Source organism: Melanotaenia boesemani, chromosome 2, assembly GCF_017639745.1.
Source record: "Melanotaenia boesemani isolate fMelBoe1 chromosome 2, fMelBoe1.pri, whole genome shotgun sequence".
In the NCBI taxonomy this organism is placed as follows: Eukaryota; Metazoa; Chordata; class Actinopteri; order Atheriniformes; family Melanotaeniidae; genus Melanotaenia; species Melanotaenia boesemani.
This window is the reverse complement of record NC_055683.1, coordinates 39,084,655-39,105,674: the sequence shown is the minus strand read 5'-3', so window position 1 is coordinate 39,105,674 and position 21,020 is coordinate 39,084,655. Positions and strand designations below refer to the sequence as shown.

General features: G+C 41.9%; 1 protein-coding gene across 1 annotated transcript; it reads right to left on the bottom strand.

The window, feature by feature from the left end:
* Nucleotides 1-119: 119 nt before the first annotated feature.
* LOC121628303 (GTPase IMAP family member 8-like) lies at nucleotides 120-20,614 on the bottom strand. Its single transcript, XM_041967324.1, has 4 exons — nucleotides 20,535-20,614; nucleotides 16,981-17,777; nucleotides 4,073-4,139; nucleotides 120-916 (listed from the first exon to the last, which is right to left on the bottom strand). The coding sequence occupies exons 1-4, from the start codon at nucleotides 20,557-20,559 to the stop codon at nucleotides 120-122; spliced, it is 1,686 nt and encodes a 561-aa protein (XP_041823258.1). The 5' UTR covers nucleotides 20,560-20,614.
* Nucleotides 20,615-21,020: the final 406 nt, after the last annotated feature.

Genomic DNA, 21,020 nt, shown 5'->3' with positions numbered 1-21,020 from the left:
GGCAGTAATCAGATTTTTTTTATTATTTTATTTTAAAACAAAAGCAGGAAAAACATTTTCATTCCAAAGGAAAACTCTGAATGTAAACGGACTGGGAACTGGGATAGAATAATGAGACGTCAGCGCAGCAGACATTTTTCCAGTATGTGCTGTGCTACAACGACCCCCACAGCCCCCACCAGGCCTCCGGCTGCAGCTCCGACTGCGGCTCCGGCTCCAACTCCCAAGACGCCCTGGGCTACGTGTGATGCTGCTGCTCCAACACCTAATCCAACCAGAGCACCTCCATTAACTGACAGTGTAACTCTGGTCCTGAGTCCTGCTCTGATCTCAGCCTTCTTCAGCATGTTGTAGGTGTAACAGTCTCCATGGTTCAGGTCGCTGATCTGCTTCAGGAGCTCGCTGACTTGAGATGGATCTTCGTCTTCCGTGTCAAAAGCCACGTGTCTCCCTTTGCACTCGTTGTCAAAGGCTTTGAGATCCTCGCTGCCATCAATAAAGCCTAGCAGCTGTTTATGTTCCTCAGGGATATTTCCACCGGTGAACAACAGAATCATGTGGTCTGTTGCATTCTCACCAAAAGTTCTTTTAACCGTCTCCACCATCTGTTTCTTCTCTTTGGTAAACTTTCCTAAAGGCAGCAGGAACAGGAACACATGACGACCAGGTTTTGAGATGCATGTCTTGATCTCTTTCATCAACTCTTCGTGTTGATCTGTGTTACACAGACCAGGAGTGTCAAAGAAAACCATGTTGTGTCCTCCCACCTCGATGCAGTAGGACTCACACTTATTAATGTGGATCCGGGTCTCAGAAGGTTTCTCATTTGGCTCTGAGCTCTTCAGGATGGCTTTGATGACTGAGGTATTCTTTGCTCCATCACTCCCAATAAGAACAACCGTCAGCTCCGAGTCCTCTGTTGGCACAAGATGAGCAGAAATCACCATGAGTTTCACTCAGCATAACACAGTTCAATTTACTATGAAGTTTCACATTTTACTCAAAGTTCACAATATGTCACGACTACCAAGCCAGGCTGAAGACGAGAGACTTGGGATCCCCAACTCTGGCTCTTGAGGTCCACTGTCCTGCAAACTTTCAATGTCTCTCTGCTGCAACACACCTGACTCCAACTAATGGGTTATTAGCAGACTTCTGCAGAGTTTGTCAGAAACTTTGCCAGAACTTCATAGGCTGTCAGACCATTTAATTTGAGTCAGATACGTTGGAGCAGGAAACAATGAAAACCTGCAGGATTGTGGCCCGCGAGGACCAGAGCTGGATCTTTGTGATGGTCCATGTATGACTCTGTTCAGTCTGGTTATGGATCTGTAGACCTAGCACAAGTCTGTGCAGGTACCCTATCCCAGTCTCTGAAAGCTGGTACCATTTGTGCTGGTGGTTGGTGGTCTGACCACACAGGTGCAGGTGGGCTATGTATGCTGATCTTATCACTGACCGCACTGAAACTTTTTTACAATGATTGTTGCTACCTGTTCAGATATTTACATTTTTAACTAAATTCCACCCATATTATAATCTAATGAATTAGAGACTTTGTAATTAATTAATCTTGATTTTTCATATTTTAATCACATAACAATATTTACCCCAAAAAACAAAACTTTTTAATTTAAATGTATTTTAGTGGTTGACTGAATACAATAACAGATGCAGACATTAACATTGTAAACTCAGCTCTAGTAATGTCTGGAAAAATGCATTTAATATAATTTCAATTGAAAACAGTAGAAAAAGAAATAGAAAACATCCCGACCTCACACGTGAAGATAAAAAATCAGTTTTGATCACACTGTGTGTCGTGTGCTCCGAAAACGTAATCACAGAACAACACACACACGACAGTGCTGTCCAGCAACTCATCTACAATCTAGTCCTCCGAACCGGACAAATGTCAAAACGTAGAAGAACCATAGCAACAACTGGCAAAAAATAAAGAAGAAGAAACATACAGTAGCATTAACCGAAAAACACAACACACGGCATGGAAGAGAATATATAGGACAAGGGAATGATGGTTGTCTTGGAACAATTGTTAACGGACAAATACAGAAATGAAAAAACAAAAAATAACAGACTGGAAGGAGTTTTAGTCTGCACATGTAGCTTTCCTCAGAAGTGTAAGACAGATGTTGGGTAAAGCTGGTGAATCCTGTTTGTCCCCCAACCGAGGATCAGACCACCAGGGTCCCCTCCTCTGGCAGCCGCCCAGCTCACACTGCACCCGACCCCTATGGCCCTTCCTCCAGGTGGTGAGCCCACAGGAGGGTGGGGCAGGTCACCCTTTCGGGCTGAGCCCGACCGAGCCCCATGGGCAAAGGCCCAGCCACCAAGCGCTCGCCTCTGTGCCCCACCTCCAGGCCTAGCTCCAGAGGGTTCCCCAGTGACTCACTCGCAAGGGAAGCCTGGGTGTTCATAAGGGTGTTTTGAGCTGTGCTTCGTCTGGTCCCTCCCCAAGACACCTGTTTGCCAGTGGTGACCCTACCAGGGGCATAAAGCCCTCGACTACATAGCCACTAGGATCATAAGAACATGCAAACTCCTCCACCACGGTAAGGTGGCGGCTCAGGGAGGAGTATGTATTTATATATATATATATATATATATATATAAATTCATTATCTTGACCACTTATTCCATTATGGGTTGCGGGTGAGCTGGAGCCTGTCCCAGCATTTTAACAGGTGAGATGCAGGGTACACCATGGACAGGTCACCAGTCTGTCACAGGGCCAACACAGATAGACAAAAAACCATTCACACACACACTCTCTCCTAGGGAGAATTTAGAATAACCAATTAACCTATCATCATGTCTTTGGATGTTGGGAGGAAGCCGGAGAACCTATTTATATATATATATATATATATATATATATATATATATATATATATATATATATATATGTATATAAACTTATGTAAAACTGAGTGAAGGATTAATTCTGGGAAGATAACATTGTACAAGAATGATTTCTTTCAATTTTTTGATGTGTAAAATTGTACAACTTTTGAAACTACGTTTCAGTACAGAAAGTCAAACTCAAGGGTGCAGCAAGAGATATTTGCATACAAGCATGGATGGTTGTGTTTTTTATTTAAAAAAAAGAACAAGAAACATTGAATCTAAGTATAATAGATATTAAAGTACGAGTTTTGTGAATGTCAGAGAATCTGAAATCATGGGTGGAACAGCAGCCTGATGGTTGGATTTGAGTTAACAACCTGATAGATTTTCACACAGTGGATATAAAAAGAAAACATCAGACACCTATATGTAACTGCTCTTACGATATATGCTGCTGACCCCTTGGCCAGGTCACCCTTGTTAAAGAGATCTTGATCTCAATGGGTTTTTTATCTGGTTAAATAAAGGTTGGAAAAAAAATATAACTCTACTGGGCAGACTGGAAAACTGAGCTGGACTCTTGGCCATAAAACAGAATTGATTCAAATCCTGTCAAAAAAAAAAAAAAAAAAAAAAAGTTTGTGGAGTTCCACAAGGGTCAACACTCGGCCGTCTTCTATTCATTAACATGCTCCAGTCAGAGCACACTTTACTAAATATGAACATCTAACATCCTAATTTTGCAGACGACACTCTGATGTTTGTGTCTGAACAAACACATTACTGGGTTAAAATAGTTAAATAAAGGGTGGAAGAGCTTTTACTCATCTCAGTTTTCTATCTCTGAAAACTTGGTGTTATCAACCACTCAGACATTAACTCCAATCGTCATCAATTCAGTTGCAAAGTACTGTTTATTCCTCCTGAAACCTATCCTCTCCTATCCTTAAAAAAGATTACAGCATAAAATATTAAAAGATTAAATTAAAAATGGTGATTAATTATGACCAAATAACTCACTGCAAACTTGTCAAACAAAATCAGAAACATGAGTAATTTTCCATTAACAGTTATTGCATGATAATATCAGAAACTGTTGAGATCAAACAAGCTAAAATGTGGAGTTAAAGTCTTGGATGGCAGCTGGTAAACATCCTTGATCATGCAGCTAAATGACGAACAATGACTGAAGAAAGATACTCACTGGTCATGTTGGTCCTATACAACCAGGTGATGTGTGATGTCTGCTGACTGTGAATGTCTTGCTCTGACTATTTCAATTTATAACTTATTCCCTCCCCTGCCATCCACATGATCTGTTTCTATTCTAAATCTGACCAATCACAGATCAGGAACAAGATGTCGTCTCCACCAGCAAATCAAAGCCTTAGCAGCAAAACCTGCAGCAGATTGCAGTTCCTATGTAACTCACCTGTCTGCCTCCATGTTTCACACATTAAACATGCAGTTCTGGATGAATCCCTCACACATGGCTTCAACAATGAGAGAGGGAGAGAGAGAGAGAGAGAGAGAGAGAGAGAGAGAGAGAGAGAGAGAGAAAGAGAGAGAGAGAGATTAGAAATGAAAGTAGAAACATTAAAGTTGAACTTTGTTAGTTTTATATGTCTCAGTTCATTAAAATACACAAGACAAATTAATAGTAAAAATGACATAACATTGAACAAACAAAACAATGAAAACACCTGAATTGTTTTTTCTTTTAAAAAGTCTTGCTTGTTGTCTGTAAAGTTCCATCAGTGGATATCTGTTTATCCATGTATCAGATTTTAACAGTAATGACTGTAATCAAACAAGATCAACCCTTGGAGATACGGGTCCAATTTCAGCATTGTCTGAAGCAGAGGACCTGATTTACTCAAGCTTGCAAATTACCTTAGGAACATTAATTCCCTCTAAATAAAAGGAAAGAGCTGTCCATAACTAAAGAATAACTCGTAGACCAGCCATCACTGCACAACATCAGATTCACCGTGATGGTTGCTGAGAAAATGCTTACTTGGTGGGTTATCACTGACATAACCTGAAGTCACCATACAAAAGGTTTCTGGTGGTTTAACATGTTTCTTGAACATTTAAATTACCCAAACTTCAGATGTGCCCATTTAAAAGCTCCATAAAGGGAAATCCAGGGGTTTATAAATGGGTCTGATATTTGGAAAATTCTATATTTAGACAATAACTGGAAATGTGTAGAGCTTTACAGATCTCATGCAGAACTGAAAACATTTTTAACATTTATAAACAAACAAACAAACAAAAAAAAAAGTCAGGAAATGTGTGTTTGGAATCACTAAATGGACTTTCTTGATTATTAAACTTTTTTAAGTTGAAATCAGTGGAATTACAATGAATTATACTGAATTGTAAAAGTACCTGGAGATAACATTTGTTGTGAGTTGGTTCTAAAAACAATAGAATAGAATAGAATAGAATAGTGTGGCAGTATGGCAGTTAAGGCAGGTCATATCTTCTGTGTAGATCTAGAAAGATAATTAAAGCCGCAAGCGGCATCCATCGGGTCCGAGCATCCTGGACCCCGCCACCCGATATTGCCATGACAACAGTTGGTGTAATGCGTTAAGGACCCAACTTGTATGAATCCTGTCAAGTTTGGTGCAGTTCCCATGTGTTCCTATGGAGATATGAGCAAACCGTGTTTCATGGCGAGAAGGCGTTTTTCCGTGGGTTGCCATGGTAACACGCTTTCTCCTATTAGAAAGATTTGAATAGCGTTTGGTCCCCAACTTGTCAGGAATGTTCCCACCAAGTTTGGAGTCGGTCGCACGAATCCCCTCAGACTAGTTCTTTCAAATGGCAATGAAATACAAGATGGCGGGCACCCCGTTGCCATGGCAACAGGTGTTCGATTGACTTCTTTGCTGGACTTGGGGTGTTACATGTATGAATACTGTGAACTTTGGTGCAGATCCCATGTATTTCTATGTAGATATGAGCAAACCATGTTTCATGGCGAGAAGGCCTTTTTCCGTCGGTTGTCACGGCAACATGCTTTCTGCTATTAGAAAGATTCGAATAGCGTTTGGTCCCCAACTTGTTAGGAAGCTTCCCACCAAGTTTGGAGTCAGTCGCACGAATCCCCTCAGACTAGTTTGTTCAAATACGATGTGTGTAAAGTGCAAAAAATGGTCAAAAAATGGGCGTACACGGCAAGATGGTGGGCACCCCGTTGCCATGGCAACATGTCATCAATTGACTTTTTCGCTCGACTCGGGGTGTTACACGTGTGTGCCGAGTTTCGTGTTCCTACGTCGAAGTAGACTTTCAGGACCCCATTCATTGTGTGATTTTTTTGGAGTCTAGGTGGCGCTGTTGAGCCACTTTTGCATTAAAGTCTATGCGGACCTTAGAATATCGCGATTTTCGCCGACTTGATGTGTGTGCCAAGTTTCACAACTTTTCATGGGTGTTTAGGGGGTCAAATTTGGAGTCGAAGCTCTTAGGAGAAGAATAAACATTTCAACCACAATAGGGTCCTTCCATACTTCGTATGGCTCGGACCCTAATAATGCTTAGACTCAGCTGATGGCGTTTCTTTGTGCAGTGTGCATGGAGCGTGTGAGGGTTGGCACATTCTAACTCTGATTGCTTGAGTGAATAAATCCATATTTCTGAGCAGCTGTACAGACAATAATTTGATACTTGTTGTCAAGTGAACAGATGCATTAACCGTTTAGGTGGCAAAGTTTTTAATGTGGAAAATAAACTAGAGTTCACAATGTGAATAAAATTACTCATCTAATTTTGTATTGTGGTGTCACAGCTTAGCAGCTATATTAGATTTGATAACTTGTGGAAATTGTGGAATCATATGGAAGAAAAACAACAGTAGATCTCAGGGCTATGTTTAATAGTAAAAGAATAGTTTCCAGAAGACCAAAGTCATGGAAGAAGGTCATGTGGTCTGATGAGTCCAGATTTACCCTGGTCCAGAGTGATGGAGCATCAGGGTAAGAAGAGAGGAGGATGAAGGGATGCAGCCATCATGCCTAGTGCTACTGTACAAGCCTGTGGGGACAGTCTATGATCTGGGGTTGCTGCAGGTGGTCAGGTCTTGGTTCAGGTCTGGGTTTAACACCATTATGTGTCCAAAGAATGAGGTCAGTTGACTACCTGAATATACTGAATGAGCAGGTTATTCCTTGAATGAGCAGCCATATTCCAAGATGACAACACCAGGATTTATGGGCCTCAGATTGTGAAAGAGTGGTTCAGGGAACAGGAGACGTCATTTCCACACATGGATTGGCCACTACAGAGTCCAGACCTGAACCCCATGGAGAATCTTTGGGATGTGCAAGAAAAGGCTTTGTGCAGTGGTTGGAATCTCCGTCTTTAATGCAAGATCTTGGAGAAATTTAATGTAACCCTGGATGGAAATAAATCTGGTGATGTTGCAGAAGCTTATCAAGATGATGCCACAGAGAAGCTGCTGCAATCAGAATTAAAGTGTGTCTGTGGGACCCCCCCCCCCCCCCCCTTTTTTTTTTTTTACTTTTACTGGTGACGTTTATTTTATTTATTTATTTATTCCCAGGCAGTGTATGACCTAGGAAGCATCCCCAGCATCTGAAATAACTAACTTCACGACAGACTCTTAATGTAAAATAAACATATTTTCTGTTTCAGATAGATGTAGTACATGTGTAAAAGGGAGGTGCAGGGTTTCATGTTTAAGGTGAAACAAGCAAAGAATTTGAAGTTAATCAGTTAATCATGTATCTGAATGTTCCCCCAGATTAGATATCAGAGGTTCTAATGTATTTAGTTTAAATATTATTAAAATGTTGATTATAAACACATTGAATCCAACAGGTGTTGTGATAAAGTCTACTGTGGCAGGTAAGTGAGCGCTGGTGGCAGGTAAGTGACGCTAATGCTGTAGGTGACGTAGTTCCGGGGGAGACGGCAGATTCAAACTAGGCGCCCAAACATTTATACTTTCAATCGATTGTATTTTGTGCCAACTTAATCAAAATATTCTTTAAAGTAGGACTATAGTGTCTTTAAAAGGTACACTCTGGAGCACAGCGGGGAGGATTTGGCCAGCCTGACAGATTTTATAGATCGTTGTTACGACAGAATCGTCATGGGGAAACCAAACAACACCTCCACCCCCTCCACCTCATCCAAGTCCAAGAGACAGCGAAATGAGGATTCACCTGGAGCTGTTTCACCACCGGGGAACGACTCAACAGATGTTCTGATCTCCATAGATAAGAAACTCAGTAGTTTTGATGCGCGTTTGAGTCTGGTAGAAATTCTCCACAAAGAGTTCCAGGCGCTACGTGAATCATTAGAATTCAGCCAGAAGCAGGTGGAAAGTCTGGCTGCAGAAAATGCCGGTCTCAGAGAGACGGTAAAATCCCTCACCGAGGGCTTGACCCGTCTCTCAGATGAAAATAAGAAGATTAAGGAAACGGTGATCAATCTGCAGGCGCGGAGCATGAGAGAGAACCTGGTATTTGCAGGGATTCCAGAGCAGACGGAGGAGGACCCCGAGACCACGGTGAAAAACTTCATCAAAACCCACCTGAAGCTCCCAGAGGAAACGGTGAAAAACATCTCCTTTCACAGAGTCCATCGGCTCGGCGGGAGGAAACCCGGGTCCAGCAGACCAAGACCCATCGTAGCGAAGTTCGTCAGCTTCAAACAGAAGGAGCAGGTGAAGAACCAGGGCCGCGAACTGAAGGGGACCAACTTCGGAGTAAACGACCAATATCCGAGAGAGATTCTGGACCGACGGAGAATCCTGTTTCCCATCAGACGGAAATCTATGGCTAATGGCGCTCGCGCTGTCATCGCGGTGGATAAACTGTTTATTAATGGACAACTGTACCGCGACCTGGACATCACTCCGTGGCTCTTCTGATCCCAGGTGCTGTAAGTCAATCTCTCCAAATGATCACTCTTAACTCGCCATTATAGATCACTGACAGTAGAACACACTGCTCGTCTCACCACAGCCTCTACACCTAGATCGATGTATTTTTTTCTGTTTTGTTTTTATATTTCACACAAATACTTTTCTCACTTTTCACTATCTTTCACGCTTTCACTGTTAATTGTAATCCAGCTCGTAATATCAGCAGCGCACGCGGCCGGTCGAAAAACCGTCAGGACGCACAGCCGCACCATACATGATAAATATAAACACTCGCGTTTTATGTATGAGAGAACACGCATTAAGGTACATATACGGACATTTAACATACGGACAAACGCGCGCAATCAGGCTGCATGCAAACACGCGCGAACACGCAAGAGGGGCGCACAAAGACACACGCGTCAGTAACACGCATGAAGCATTAAACCGTTCACAATAACCATGTTAAAAATCGTCTGTTGGAATGTACATGGAGCCGGTTCCAGGGAGAAGAGGTTGAAGATCTTTAATAAATTACAGGAGCTGCAGGCTGACATTGTCTTACTACAAGAGACTCATTTAACAAACTCAACCATAGATCTTCTTCAAACAGCTCAGTTTCCTCATGTTTACTCAGCCTGTTATAATTCTAGGCAGAGAGGAGTAGCTACTCTTATTAATAAGAGACTAAATTTTGACATAGATAGCACAGTAGTGGATCCGGAAGGCAGATTTCTGATAACTTTATTATCTATTTGTAATATCAAATTATGTATTACCAATGTATATGGCCCCAATGCAGATGATCCCTCCTTTTTCCACTCCCTGTTTGCTACACTCCAGAATTATTCAGATAACAGAATAGTGCTAGCTGGTGATTTTAATGTAGTCTTGACTGAACAAGATCGCTGCGGCACATCAGGTAGTCATCGAGTCTGGCAGTCGTCAGAAACTATCAAACAGTACATGAAGGATTTTGGTCTTTGCGATGCTTGGCGCTCTCACCATCCTAAACTAAGAGAATACACCTTCTTCTCTTCAGTTCACCACTCCTTCTCTAGAATAGATTATATATTAAATAGTAACTCACTAATGGGCGACATTTCAGAGACTCAGATACATCCAATCAGCATTAGCGATCACGCACCAGTTTCATTCACTCTGAGAAACAAAAATAATAAACCGATTGGTAAAAGCTGGAGATTTAACACCTCTTTATTGAAAGATCCTGAGTTTATTGATTATTTTAAAAAAGAATGGTCAATTTATATAGAAAAAAATGACATGCCTGAAACTTCAGCGTGTCTCCTTTGGGAAGCAGGAAAAGCAGTAATGCGAGGGAAAATAATTTCCTTCTCCTCACATAAGAAGAAGAAGGAAACAGCAAGAGTTTTAGAATTAGAACTCAGGATTAAATCATTGGAGGAGGCTTACGGCATTTCCCCCGAAGAGCACACAATGAATAATATAAGGAAAACTAAATGGCAGCTTAAAGAAATTATAGATAAAAAAACACAGTTTTTATTGCAAAGACTTCGCTTGGAGAACTTTGAACATAGTAACAAATCTGGAAAGTTTTTAGCAAATCAACTAAAAACAAACAAGGAGAAAACAACAATCTCCTCTGTTAAAGATCAAGACGGAAACATCAGCCATGACTCTGACAAGATAAATGACACGTTTAGAAGCTTCTATAAAACATTATATGAATCACAGATTAATCCAACAGATGAACATATTGAACAATTTTTAAACAACATTAATCTACCAAAACTAAAAAATGAAAATAAAATAAATTTAGATGCACCTATTACTGTAGATGAACTCCACGAAGCTCTCCAACATATGCCCAACAATAAAGCCCCGGGTCCAGATGGTTACTCAGCAGAATTTTACAAGGAATTCTGGACAACGCTAGCTCCTACATTTTATAATATGTTGTTAGAAATACAGGAAAAACAAAAAATACCGCAAAATATGAACTTAGCTAATATAACACTATTGCTAAAACCAGGCAAAGACCCCACACTTCCATCCAGTTACCGTCCCATATCTTTAATAAATGTAGACCTGAAAATAATTAGTAAAGCTCTTGCCAGAAGGATAGAAAAAATAACCCCTCTTATAATACATCCGGACCAGACAGGTTTTATAAAAGGTCAACATTCATCTACTAACACACGTAGACTAATTAACCTCATTGATTACTCTACTTTACATAATCTAGAATCCACAATCATTTCTCTAGATGCAGAAAAAGCCTTCGACAGGGTAAACTGGAAGTTTCTATTTGCAACACTAGACAAATTTGGGTTTGGACCTTCTTTCATAGAGTGGATTAAAATATTATATAATAACCCAAATGCATGTGTGAAAACCAACGATCAAACTTCTCCAAGCTTCCGCTTACAGAGAGGCACCAGACAGGGCTGCCCACTCTCCCCCTCACTTTTTGCCATTTTCATAGAGCCGTTAGCAGCTGCTATTAGACAAAATACAGAAATTAAAGGAATCCAGGGCAAAAATATAGAACATAAAATAAGTCTTTATGCAGATGATGTATTACTCTTCCTTCAGAACTCACAAACATCACTCTCTGAGACAATCACAGTTATTAATAAGTTCTCATCAATATCTGATTATTCTATTAACTGGTCTAAGACTACAGCCATGTCCATCAACTGTGACCTACAAAACATCCCTAATATCAAAATACAGACAGGAAACATTAGATATTTAGGTATAAATATTTCCCCCAGATTATCAGATTTAACAAAATTAAACTATGTTCAGCTACTAAAAACAATAGAAGATGATCTCTTACGGTGGAGGCGCTTACCCATCTCACTAATGGGGAGAGTTGCCACCCTTAAGATGATGATTCTACCTAAAGTTAATTATTTATTTTCAATGATACCCACTAAACCCTCCACCAGTTGGTTTAAATCTCTGGACTCTTTCATATCCAAGTTTCTTTGGAAAAACAAGCCGTCACGTATCAGTCTTAAAACCTTACAGCAGACTAAAGATAGAGGAGGACTGGACCTACCAAACTTTAATAACTACTTTATAGCTAACAGGCTGCAGTACATCTCCAAGTGGCTCAAACCCAGTTATCTGGATGAGCCGTGGCTAGATGTGGAGCAGGCTTTGTGTGAGGACTTAGTCATCTCTGACCTGCCGTTCATCAGCTCAACCATTAAACCATATAAGTGCTTTAAAAGCCTTAACATCCGTTTTTCCTTAATGGCTTGGTGGGAATTCTGTAAGATAACCAGATCTTCCCTCTTTCCATGTAGACTTACACCCATCTGGAACAACCCTGACATCCTCCAGAACAAAAAGATGATAAACTTCACTCAATGGAAGACTAAAGGAATACAACAGTTAGGACAGATAATAGAAAATGGAAACTTTGTATCTTTCAACACAATTGTCTCACAGTATGGAATCAACAGCAATAAATTCTTAGAGTACCACCAACTAAAATCAATTATATGTAAGAAGTATACCCCTGTACAGTTAGACTTGCAGCTTCCTATCAGAATAGCAGAATTCCTGAATCATAATACTCCAAAATTATTATCAAAAATATATAGATTACTTGCAAAGCTAGAAGACAGGATATCTCTCCCAACTTCAAAATGGGAAGATGATTTATCTAATAACTTTGATCAGAAAAGATGGTCACAAATATGTTTAAACACGTTTAAAATGACTCAGAATTCAAACATACAACTAATACAATTCAAAATTCTCCATAGAACTCATTATACAGGACACAGGATGTTCAGGATGGGCCTTTCACCATCAGATATCTGCCCACACTGCTCTGAGAACACCTCTGATAGCTACATCCATGCGCTGTGGTCCTGCACACCTGTCCAAAGGTTCTGGATTAAGGTGTGTGAAGATCTCTCAAAATGGTTTAAAACTAGTTTTCCTACAAACCCCACACTTTGCCTACTGGGCGACCTGGGTGACACTAACATAGGAATACACTCCATAAACTTGGTCCTCGCAGTCTTATGCATCGCAAAGAAAACTATTCTTGTGAACTGGAAAGATAAGAATAATTTGTCTATCCAGCAGTTTAGAAATCTCCTGTTAGATCACATCAGCATTGAGACAATGTCTGTCTCCTCCAGGAACCAGTCAGATGACTTTCATTCCCTCTGGTCCCCTGTGACTGGCTACATCACTTAATGTAGGTGGAGGATTGCGGCTTCGCTGGGATGGGGGCGGATGTGGGTGGGTGAGTAGTGTGCGGGTGTGTGTGTGGAGGTCTATGTGGGATGTGGGTGTGTGTGAAGGTATGTATATATGAGTGTGTGCACGTGGAGGTCGAGGTGTGTGTGGAGGAGTGAAGGAGTGGGTGGAGGCGTGAGTATGTATGGAGGTGCTTGTGTGTATATGCAGGTATGTATGTGAGTGTGTGTGTAGTGGTGTATGTGTATGGAGGGGTATGAGAGTGTGTGTGTATGTGGGCACCGGTGTGTGTGTTTATAGGTATGTGCGTGACGTGTGTGTGTGGAGGTATGTGCACGTATTGAGGTGTTGGTGTATAGAGGTGTGTGAGAGTGTGTGTGCGTTTGCAGGGGGTTAGGACGTGTCCTCTGGGGGGCGCCCTGGCTGGGTGTTGGGGGCGGGGGCCTGGGGTTCCCTTCCTTCGCCTCGCCCCCCTCCCACTCAGAAAGAGGAAAGTGGCCCCTTGGGCTGGGGGCTGGCCCCTGGGGGGGTTTGTGGCGTGCCTGGGTTGGGGTGCCTGCTCTGGGCCTGTGACGCCCTTCGGGGCCGGCGGGGGACGGGGGCGCCCTAAGCCACTGGCGGGTCGTCTTCCAGGGGGGAGGCTTACCCCCCTCTGGACCTACATCTCCTGACCCCTCCCCTCCCCACTCTTCACTACATACACAGGTAGGGCCGTGGGGGGTGTGCTTGTTGCGCTGGGCGGGGCAGGGGGGTCATCATAGTGGCCCCGTTGCTTCGCCGAGCGGCAGCATGCCTCCCAGCTTTTAATTCCACTTAGTCACTGAGCACAAATAACATTTGCAACATACAAACACGTTTTGGGGGGTGGAACATGCAAGGTCAGGTGGGTGGGACTGCTCAGGTGGCCCCACCCCCTCCTCAATGCAGTTACTGCCCCCCAATTTTAACCCTCTTTTTTTAATTGCAAACAGCACATAATATATTCCCTCACTAGTGGGGGAGGGAGGGGGGATGGGGTCTTCAAGCGCCCCTGTCTCCATGGATGGCCCGGGGGCGGGGCGGGCCGGGTGGCCTGTCGCGTTGGCCCGGGGCGTGGGCGGGCTGCCCCGGGGGGTTTGGCTGCTGGCCCTAGGGGGAAGGTGCTGTTTTGGGGGTGGGGAGTGGGGGACTGGGGCGGGGTGGGGGGGGTGGGGGACTGGGGCGGGGTGGGGGGGGTGGGGGCCTGGTTCGTGTCTCCTCGCCTCCTGGCTGGGGCTGTCCCCCCGCGGCGTGGGGTGGTGGGAGGATGGTGGTGGGGGGATGGTGTTTGTGTGTGTGTGTGTGTGGGGGGGGGGAGAGTGGTGTGTGTGTGGGGGGATGGGTGGTGGAGGGATGGTGTGTGTGTGTGGGAGGGTGGGGTGTGTGGAGGTGGATGTGTGGTGTGTGGGAGGGGGGGTGGTGTGGGTGTGGGAGGATGAATGGTGGAGGGATGATGTATGTGGGGGAGGATGGGGTATGTGTGGGAGAATGTATGGTGCAGAGATGGGGAGTGTGTGGGAGGATGGATGGTGGAAGAATGGTGTGTGTGCAGGAGGATGGATGGTGTATGGGAGGGAGGATGGTGTGTGTTTGGGGGAGTGGTGTATGTTTGGGAGAGTGGGTGATGGAGGGGTGGTGTGTGTGTGTGTGGGAGGATGGGGTACGTGAAGGTGGATGTTTGGTGTAGGAGAGGGAGGACGGCGTATGTGTAGGAGAATGATGTATGTGTTGGAGGATGGGTAGTGGAAGGATGGTGTGTGTGTGTGTGTGTGTGGGAGGTGTGAAGGTGGAGGATGGTGTATGTGTGGGAGGATGAGTGGTGGAGGGATGATGTGTGGGTGGGAGGATGGGGTAGGTGTGGGAGAGTGTATGGTGGAAGGATGGTGAGTGTGTGGGAGGATGGATGGTGGAAGGATGGTGTGTGTGTGGAAGGATGGATGGTGGAAGGATGGTGTGTGTGTGTGGGAGGACAGAGTATGTGAGGGTTGGATGGTGTATGTGTGGGAGGATGAATGGAGGAGTGGAAGGAGAGTGTGTGTGTTTGTGTGTGTTGGTCTGGGGGGGGGGGGGGCAGGACTGGTTCTCGGGGTGTGCGGCTGGGCGCTGGGGTGTGGGGCTGGCCTCTGGCGGTGGCCGTCTGGGCGGGCCGGGTCCCCCCGGGTGGCGTGCTGGCCCTTGGCCTGTGGGGGTGGGGGGTGTCCCTGCGCTCCTGGGCCCGGGCCCTCTGCCCTGTCTGTCCCGGGCGGCCGGTGCCCGGGGGGGTCGGGGACTGCTGGCCTCGGCCTGCCGGGGCCGGTGCCCTGTGTCCGCGGGGCGGCTCCTGCTGGGGTCTCCTGCTGCTGCCTTCCTGGGCGGGCGAGTGGTCGTCTCTGTGGACCGGTCGGGATCTGTAGCCTACGGGGGGGCTGGTGGCCTGGGTCTCGGGACCGCTGGCCTGACTCTGGCCTCTGTTCAAGTGAGGTGGCATCTGCATGATCACTCTGCATGGTCACTCCTTCCTGAACGTCTCCACACAGTCTTTGCGTCGCCGTGTGGCCGAGTTCTCCAGCATATCCACACAGGTTTCTCTGCGCGTGTTCTTGAATACAGCAGTTTCACTTATATCTATTATCATATTTTTTTTCTTTTTTTTTATTATTTCTGTTCTTATTATTATTATTACTCTTACTCTTATTATTATTATTGTTACTATTATCAACTAGTTGTGTAATGACCTACTGGCTAGGATGATCTTAGCTATATATGTTGCAAGTAGTATGGATTACATGGTTTTCTGTATAATGTTTTAAGTCCCCACCCGCACTCCCCACACCCTTTCTGTCCCTCTCTCTCCCCTCCCTCTTCTCTCTACTTTCTTTTCTATCTCTCTCTCTCTCTGTCCCCTCCGGTCGAGTCCAGCATTAAGAGTCTGATTTAATAAAGTTTTTCATGTCATCAAGAGGGACTTTATACATGTAGTATAAATCCCTGCTTGATAGAGTAAAATTGCCCAGCACCAGACAGCAGCCAGACAATCATTCTGTTTGCAACGATGCTGGACAAGACAGGTTAAAAAAAAAAAAAAAAGTCTACTGTGATGTGCTGCTTAGTGATGGAGGTCACACAAAGATATAAGACAGATAGAACTTTATTGATTTAAAGATAACAGGGAATAATAAGTGCATTTTTTCTTGTCTGTCAGATCAATGATCCACAGAGCAGATAAAGGTAAAAGACATGAAGAAGAAGCAGATAATGGCTAATAATTAAAGGATATAGTCATGTGTAAGTAACTGAAGGATTTGTATTGCAAGTTTTTCCAGACAAACCATCAACAATGAAAATAACCAAAAAAAAACAAAAAAAAAAAAACATATAGACTATCCATCTTGTATCAGAGATAAAACATGATTTAATCAATGTTTATTCAGAATTTAGACACAGATTTCAGATCAATTAAAAAGATTTAGCACAGCCCCACTAAAACAAGAACTGACACCTTTATCCAAAGCAACTTCCAACTGAGGAACACTTTAAGGCAACAGTAATTTTCTGGAAATCTCAGAAATGGAATAAAAGAATATGTGATTGGATTTTGGATGTGATCCAGATCACAGCCTGGATCCTTGAATATTTTTTCAAAGTGTTCTTTACTATGGAGAGATAATAGGGATAGTTTTGTCATTAGAGCTTAAAAAATGCAATGGCTGGTTGGAGGTCTGGACTGTCTGAGTGCTTCCAGTTTAATTTGCTTTTATTTACTGAATTCCACTGTTTTGCTTTTTCAAGTGCTTTGGCAGTGGCACTTAACGTGATATAGAAACAAATTTGAACTTGGACTGGACTAGACTGGACTGGTTTTGATTGGATTGGATTGAAATGGACTGGACTGGAATTACCTAGACTGGATAAGATGTGATTAAAATGTCAGCTTTTATCCCATTATTTTCCTTTGGCTGAACATTTCACTGCTTTAATCACTTTGGCATTAATTTCATTGCCCATTTTTCCAGACTGTTTAGGAAATCTGTCACATGTGAAAAACCAGAAACATGTTCCCCCAGCTGATCCCGAGCAATAAGCAGCCGTTTTGATAACCTGGATTGCTCCTCTGGGAGGTTTTGCTGAGACTCCAGTTCAGTGAGGATCTTCCCAGCCTCCTGAATCATGTCATTGCTGTAATATTCTCTTCTTTTCCCCTTATTTTCTTCCACCATCTCTGTGATCTTCATCAGTAGGTCTTCAACTTGAGGATCAGCGTTCTCTTCAACTTGACAATCAGGGTTGTTGGGGATGTCTTTGAAACCACTTTGATTGTTAAAGACGTGATACCCCACGGAGTTTTCATTGATGAATGTCTCCAGAGGTTTGTTTACTTTGATGAATTTCTCAACCTCCAATTTCTTTTCATCACCATGGGTGAACAAGACAATGGTGTGATGTGATGCATCTTTAAAGACCTCCTTGAAGGCTGTCAGTACTGTTACATCTTCTTTTGTGAATTCACCTAGCTGCATCACAAGCAGGATCACATGAGGACCAGGACGGACCATCAAGATGCCTTCTAGCAGTGATTCCATCAGATAATGATTATCTTTTCTGGTGTGAAACAGACCCGGAGTATCAACAATGACCAGAGATTTTTTCTTGTACTCTGCTGTCTCCCTGCTGCATATCATAGTTACAGATTCTGGGGAGAACTCTGTTTTAAAAGCTTTCTTCCCAAGAATGGTATTTCCTGTTTTGCTCTTCCCGACTCCGGTTTTTCCCCAGAGCAGAATCCTCAGCTCTTCTGACCCTGTTGGAGAATTTCACAAATGTGATTAATATCAGGATGCAAGTTTGTCAGTCAACACTAAGAGAATAATGTAATCACATCAGTTGATACAATAATAAACTAAAATAATTGATATTTCAGTGAACTCAAACATCCATTTTTATAACATCCTACTAGATCAGTTGAAAAATTGGGCAGAACTTTCTATGACAGTAATTAACTGGTGTGAATGCTATTTAACCAACTGTGACTATTTTGTGTCTACAGGTACCTATAAATCTGAGCAAACTAAACACGTGGAGTTCCCCAAGGTTTCACTACTTTTCAACATCTACATGCTCCCACTCAATCAAATTATGAAAAACAATTAATTATGTTACCATAATTATGCTGATGACACATAAGTCAACATAACAATCTCACCAGGAGACTAAAGTACAACCCCAACACTGATCAACTGCATTAAAGATTGGATATTCCGGAACTTCCTTTAGTTAAATGAAGACAAAACTGAAATGAAACAATAGTTTTTGGAGCCAAAGAACAAATATTATGAGTCAACACTCATCTTAAAATGATGGTGTTAAAAACCAGCAACCAAGCCAGACATCTTTGAGTAGTCTTGGACTCAGACCTAAATTTCAGCATTACATTAAGACATTTGTCTACTTGTCTACCTGTTATTGATAAAAGAACAACTATAGGACAGAACGCTGATGCTCCAGTCATCACTAAGACCAAGAAAGTAGATCTAGACCTCCAGTCATTGGATTTTTACTTTCTGTCTGGCTGTAATGAACTGTTTAAGGCTAAAATCAATTTAGGATCTTCTGCTTTGTTCTAAGCCAACCAGATTCCTCAAGTCATCAGAGTCAAATGTACTTCTTGCTCCCAGAGTTAGAACTATGATGGCACCCTGCTGTGAGTGGCTGGATTGTTTCATGGGCCTTTTTGCACAACCTGCACATGGGGTCCTGCCTGGTGTGGTAGATCTGGGCCTTGATTGTCCTGGTACTCAAAGCTTGCTCCTGTGCTGCCACGATTAGCACCTCTATGCTATACTTCAGTCCAGCCCTCTCTATCGTTGGTAGGACTAGTTCATATCCGCCACTTCAGCTATCTGTCGGTGGTACATCCCATGCAGGGGCTTGTCCTTGCATAATGGTTCTTCCATTTCATTCTCCTTCAGGCTCCATTTCCTGAGGCATTCACTCAGTGCTTCATCCTCTGGGGCCATCTTCCTGATGTATTCATAAAGCTTGGATGTTTTACCTTGGGTAGGAGGAATTATATATATATATATATATATATATATATATATATATATATATATATATATATATATATATAATTGCTTAAAACTAATGTAAACTTACTGAAATGCCTTGCATTGTCCTTTCGACTAAACAAATAATCCACGTTATATTGTATGTTGTGTGACTCATTCCATAGAGTCTCAATCCGGGAGTTGATCTCAAACTGACAGTTCTGTCCATAAACCTGTTTCCAGACTGTAAGACCAGCATTTTAATTGTTGACTGTGTGTGTTTTGTAGCATCTAAAAGCAGGTGATAAACAACCTCTGTCAGACTGACAATACTTGGAAACAAACCTCACAATCTACAAGCTCAGGTAAGTTTTTATTCCACCATCTGCTGGATTTATCTACACTGATATGATAAAACATTACAACCATAAAGGAGCAATAATAATCATACAGAATTCACATCTGATGTTTTCGTACATGCATAATCTAACGCTAGCTGCCTGTGTCATATTTGTCTCTATGCGGATGATAACACTCGATTTTTGTCTTATGTTTCAATCAAGCTTTACAAATCCTTAATAATCTGGTTGTTTTCTGGTTTATTATTTTTTTCTAAGGTGTTCTCTTCATTTCTAGAAAGTATAAGTCTTTCTGTAAGAACCTAAATATGAAAAGTTATATTTTATTTTCCGCAATCAACAGCAGAAATATTTCCTGACTTCTGTTGAAAACCATGCAGACATCTTTCAAGTATGAAATTAGAATGAAAATGTGGATAAAATATTCCTAACAAAAATACATATATAAAACAACAATAAGAATAAAATTGATGGTAATTTTAAATCTGTCATGGGTCACTTTTTAGGAATAAAAAGTGTCTTATAAGATATTATATTTACATGAAAATTTTTTATTAAAAAACAAACAAAAAAAAAACAAAACAGAAAATCCAAATAACCTCCATCAAATGGACTGTAAGGGTAAGAAGTGGTTTAAAGAAGCTAGCATACTTTTTTTTTTAACAGTAAATAACTAAATTTGTAAGAAATATAGTTTATCTAAAAGTGACTCAAAACAAAATAGTCATATGTAAAACAGTTTCTAAAAATCTATCTTAATATATATATATATATATATATATAAACCTTTATCACAATAAAAAAATCTAATTTGTTTGCTAATCAGTGTCATATATAGAATAGAAATCCTCTGAAAGCAAAAATGAGAAGAGCTGATAAGCCTTAAATACAAAGAAAAGTATAAAATCACAATAAAAACTGGGAATAAGATACTAAATGTGGATGTCCAACACAGCAAAAGTTATTTATAGCCTGTAAAATTGCAATGAATTAAAACCTAATGTTCACAGAAGGTGTTAAAGGTGTTATTAAAATGTTAAAATGTTAAAATTCTCAGCTTATGGAAAACCTATGAAACAAGAAGAGAACCAGTTGTTTTTTTTTTATTTGTCTACAATCTAAGTGACATGAGTGAGTAGAGAAAGTTCTTACCAGTGTTTTCAGGTTTGCTGTTCATCTTTATGTCTTTTAAAATTAGTTGGTCCCTGATATCACTGCAGTGTAGATGTCTTGTAGCTGAATAGTGGCTCAAATGGTCTTTTTATTATCAGGTTCCTGTTGTTCCCTCCCCCTTAACCATATGTCACCTGTTAGCTAGCAGGTTACAGAAAGAACCAATCAGCCACAGATCATAGCTTAACATAGCTTAAAGCAGCAAATCACAGACTCAAAGACAGAGAGTAATTTTTATTGACTTTGCTTATTTGATTTCTTTACTGGAATTATCTAATATTTCATTTTAATTGAACTCTTTCCTTCAGTGCTGTTTTGTGTATGTGGTACTCTGACATTCAGCCAGACATGTGAGGAATGAAAATAAAAAAATTGTGCAATGTATGTGCACATACACATTATAGAATGACAGGAAATGTGCAAAAATGTATGTAAACCTGTCACACAGTAATATTTGGTTGGACC

What these genes read in the sequence shown, in the direction of transcription:
- LOC121628303 (XM_041967324.1), bottom strand. Translation starts at nt 20,559, where the DNA reads ATGAACAGCAAACCTGAAAACACTG. An exon ending in CAGCAAACCTGAAAACACTG is followed by an intron (nt 17,778 to 20,534) that starts GTAAGAACTTTC and finishes ATTCTCCAACAG; the next exon opens with GGTCAGAAGAGCTGAGGATT. An exon ending in GTATAGGACCAACATGACCA is followed by an intron (nt 917 to 4,072) that starts GTGAGTATCTTT and finishes TTGTGCCAACAG; the next exon opens with AGGACTCGGAGCTGACGGTT.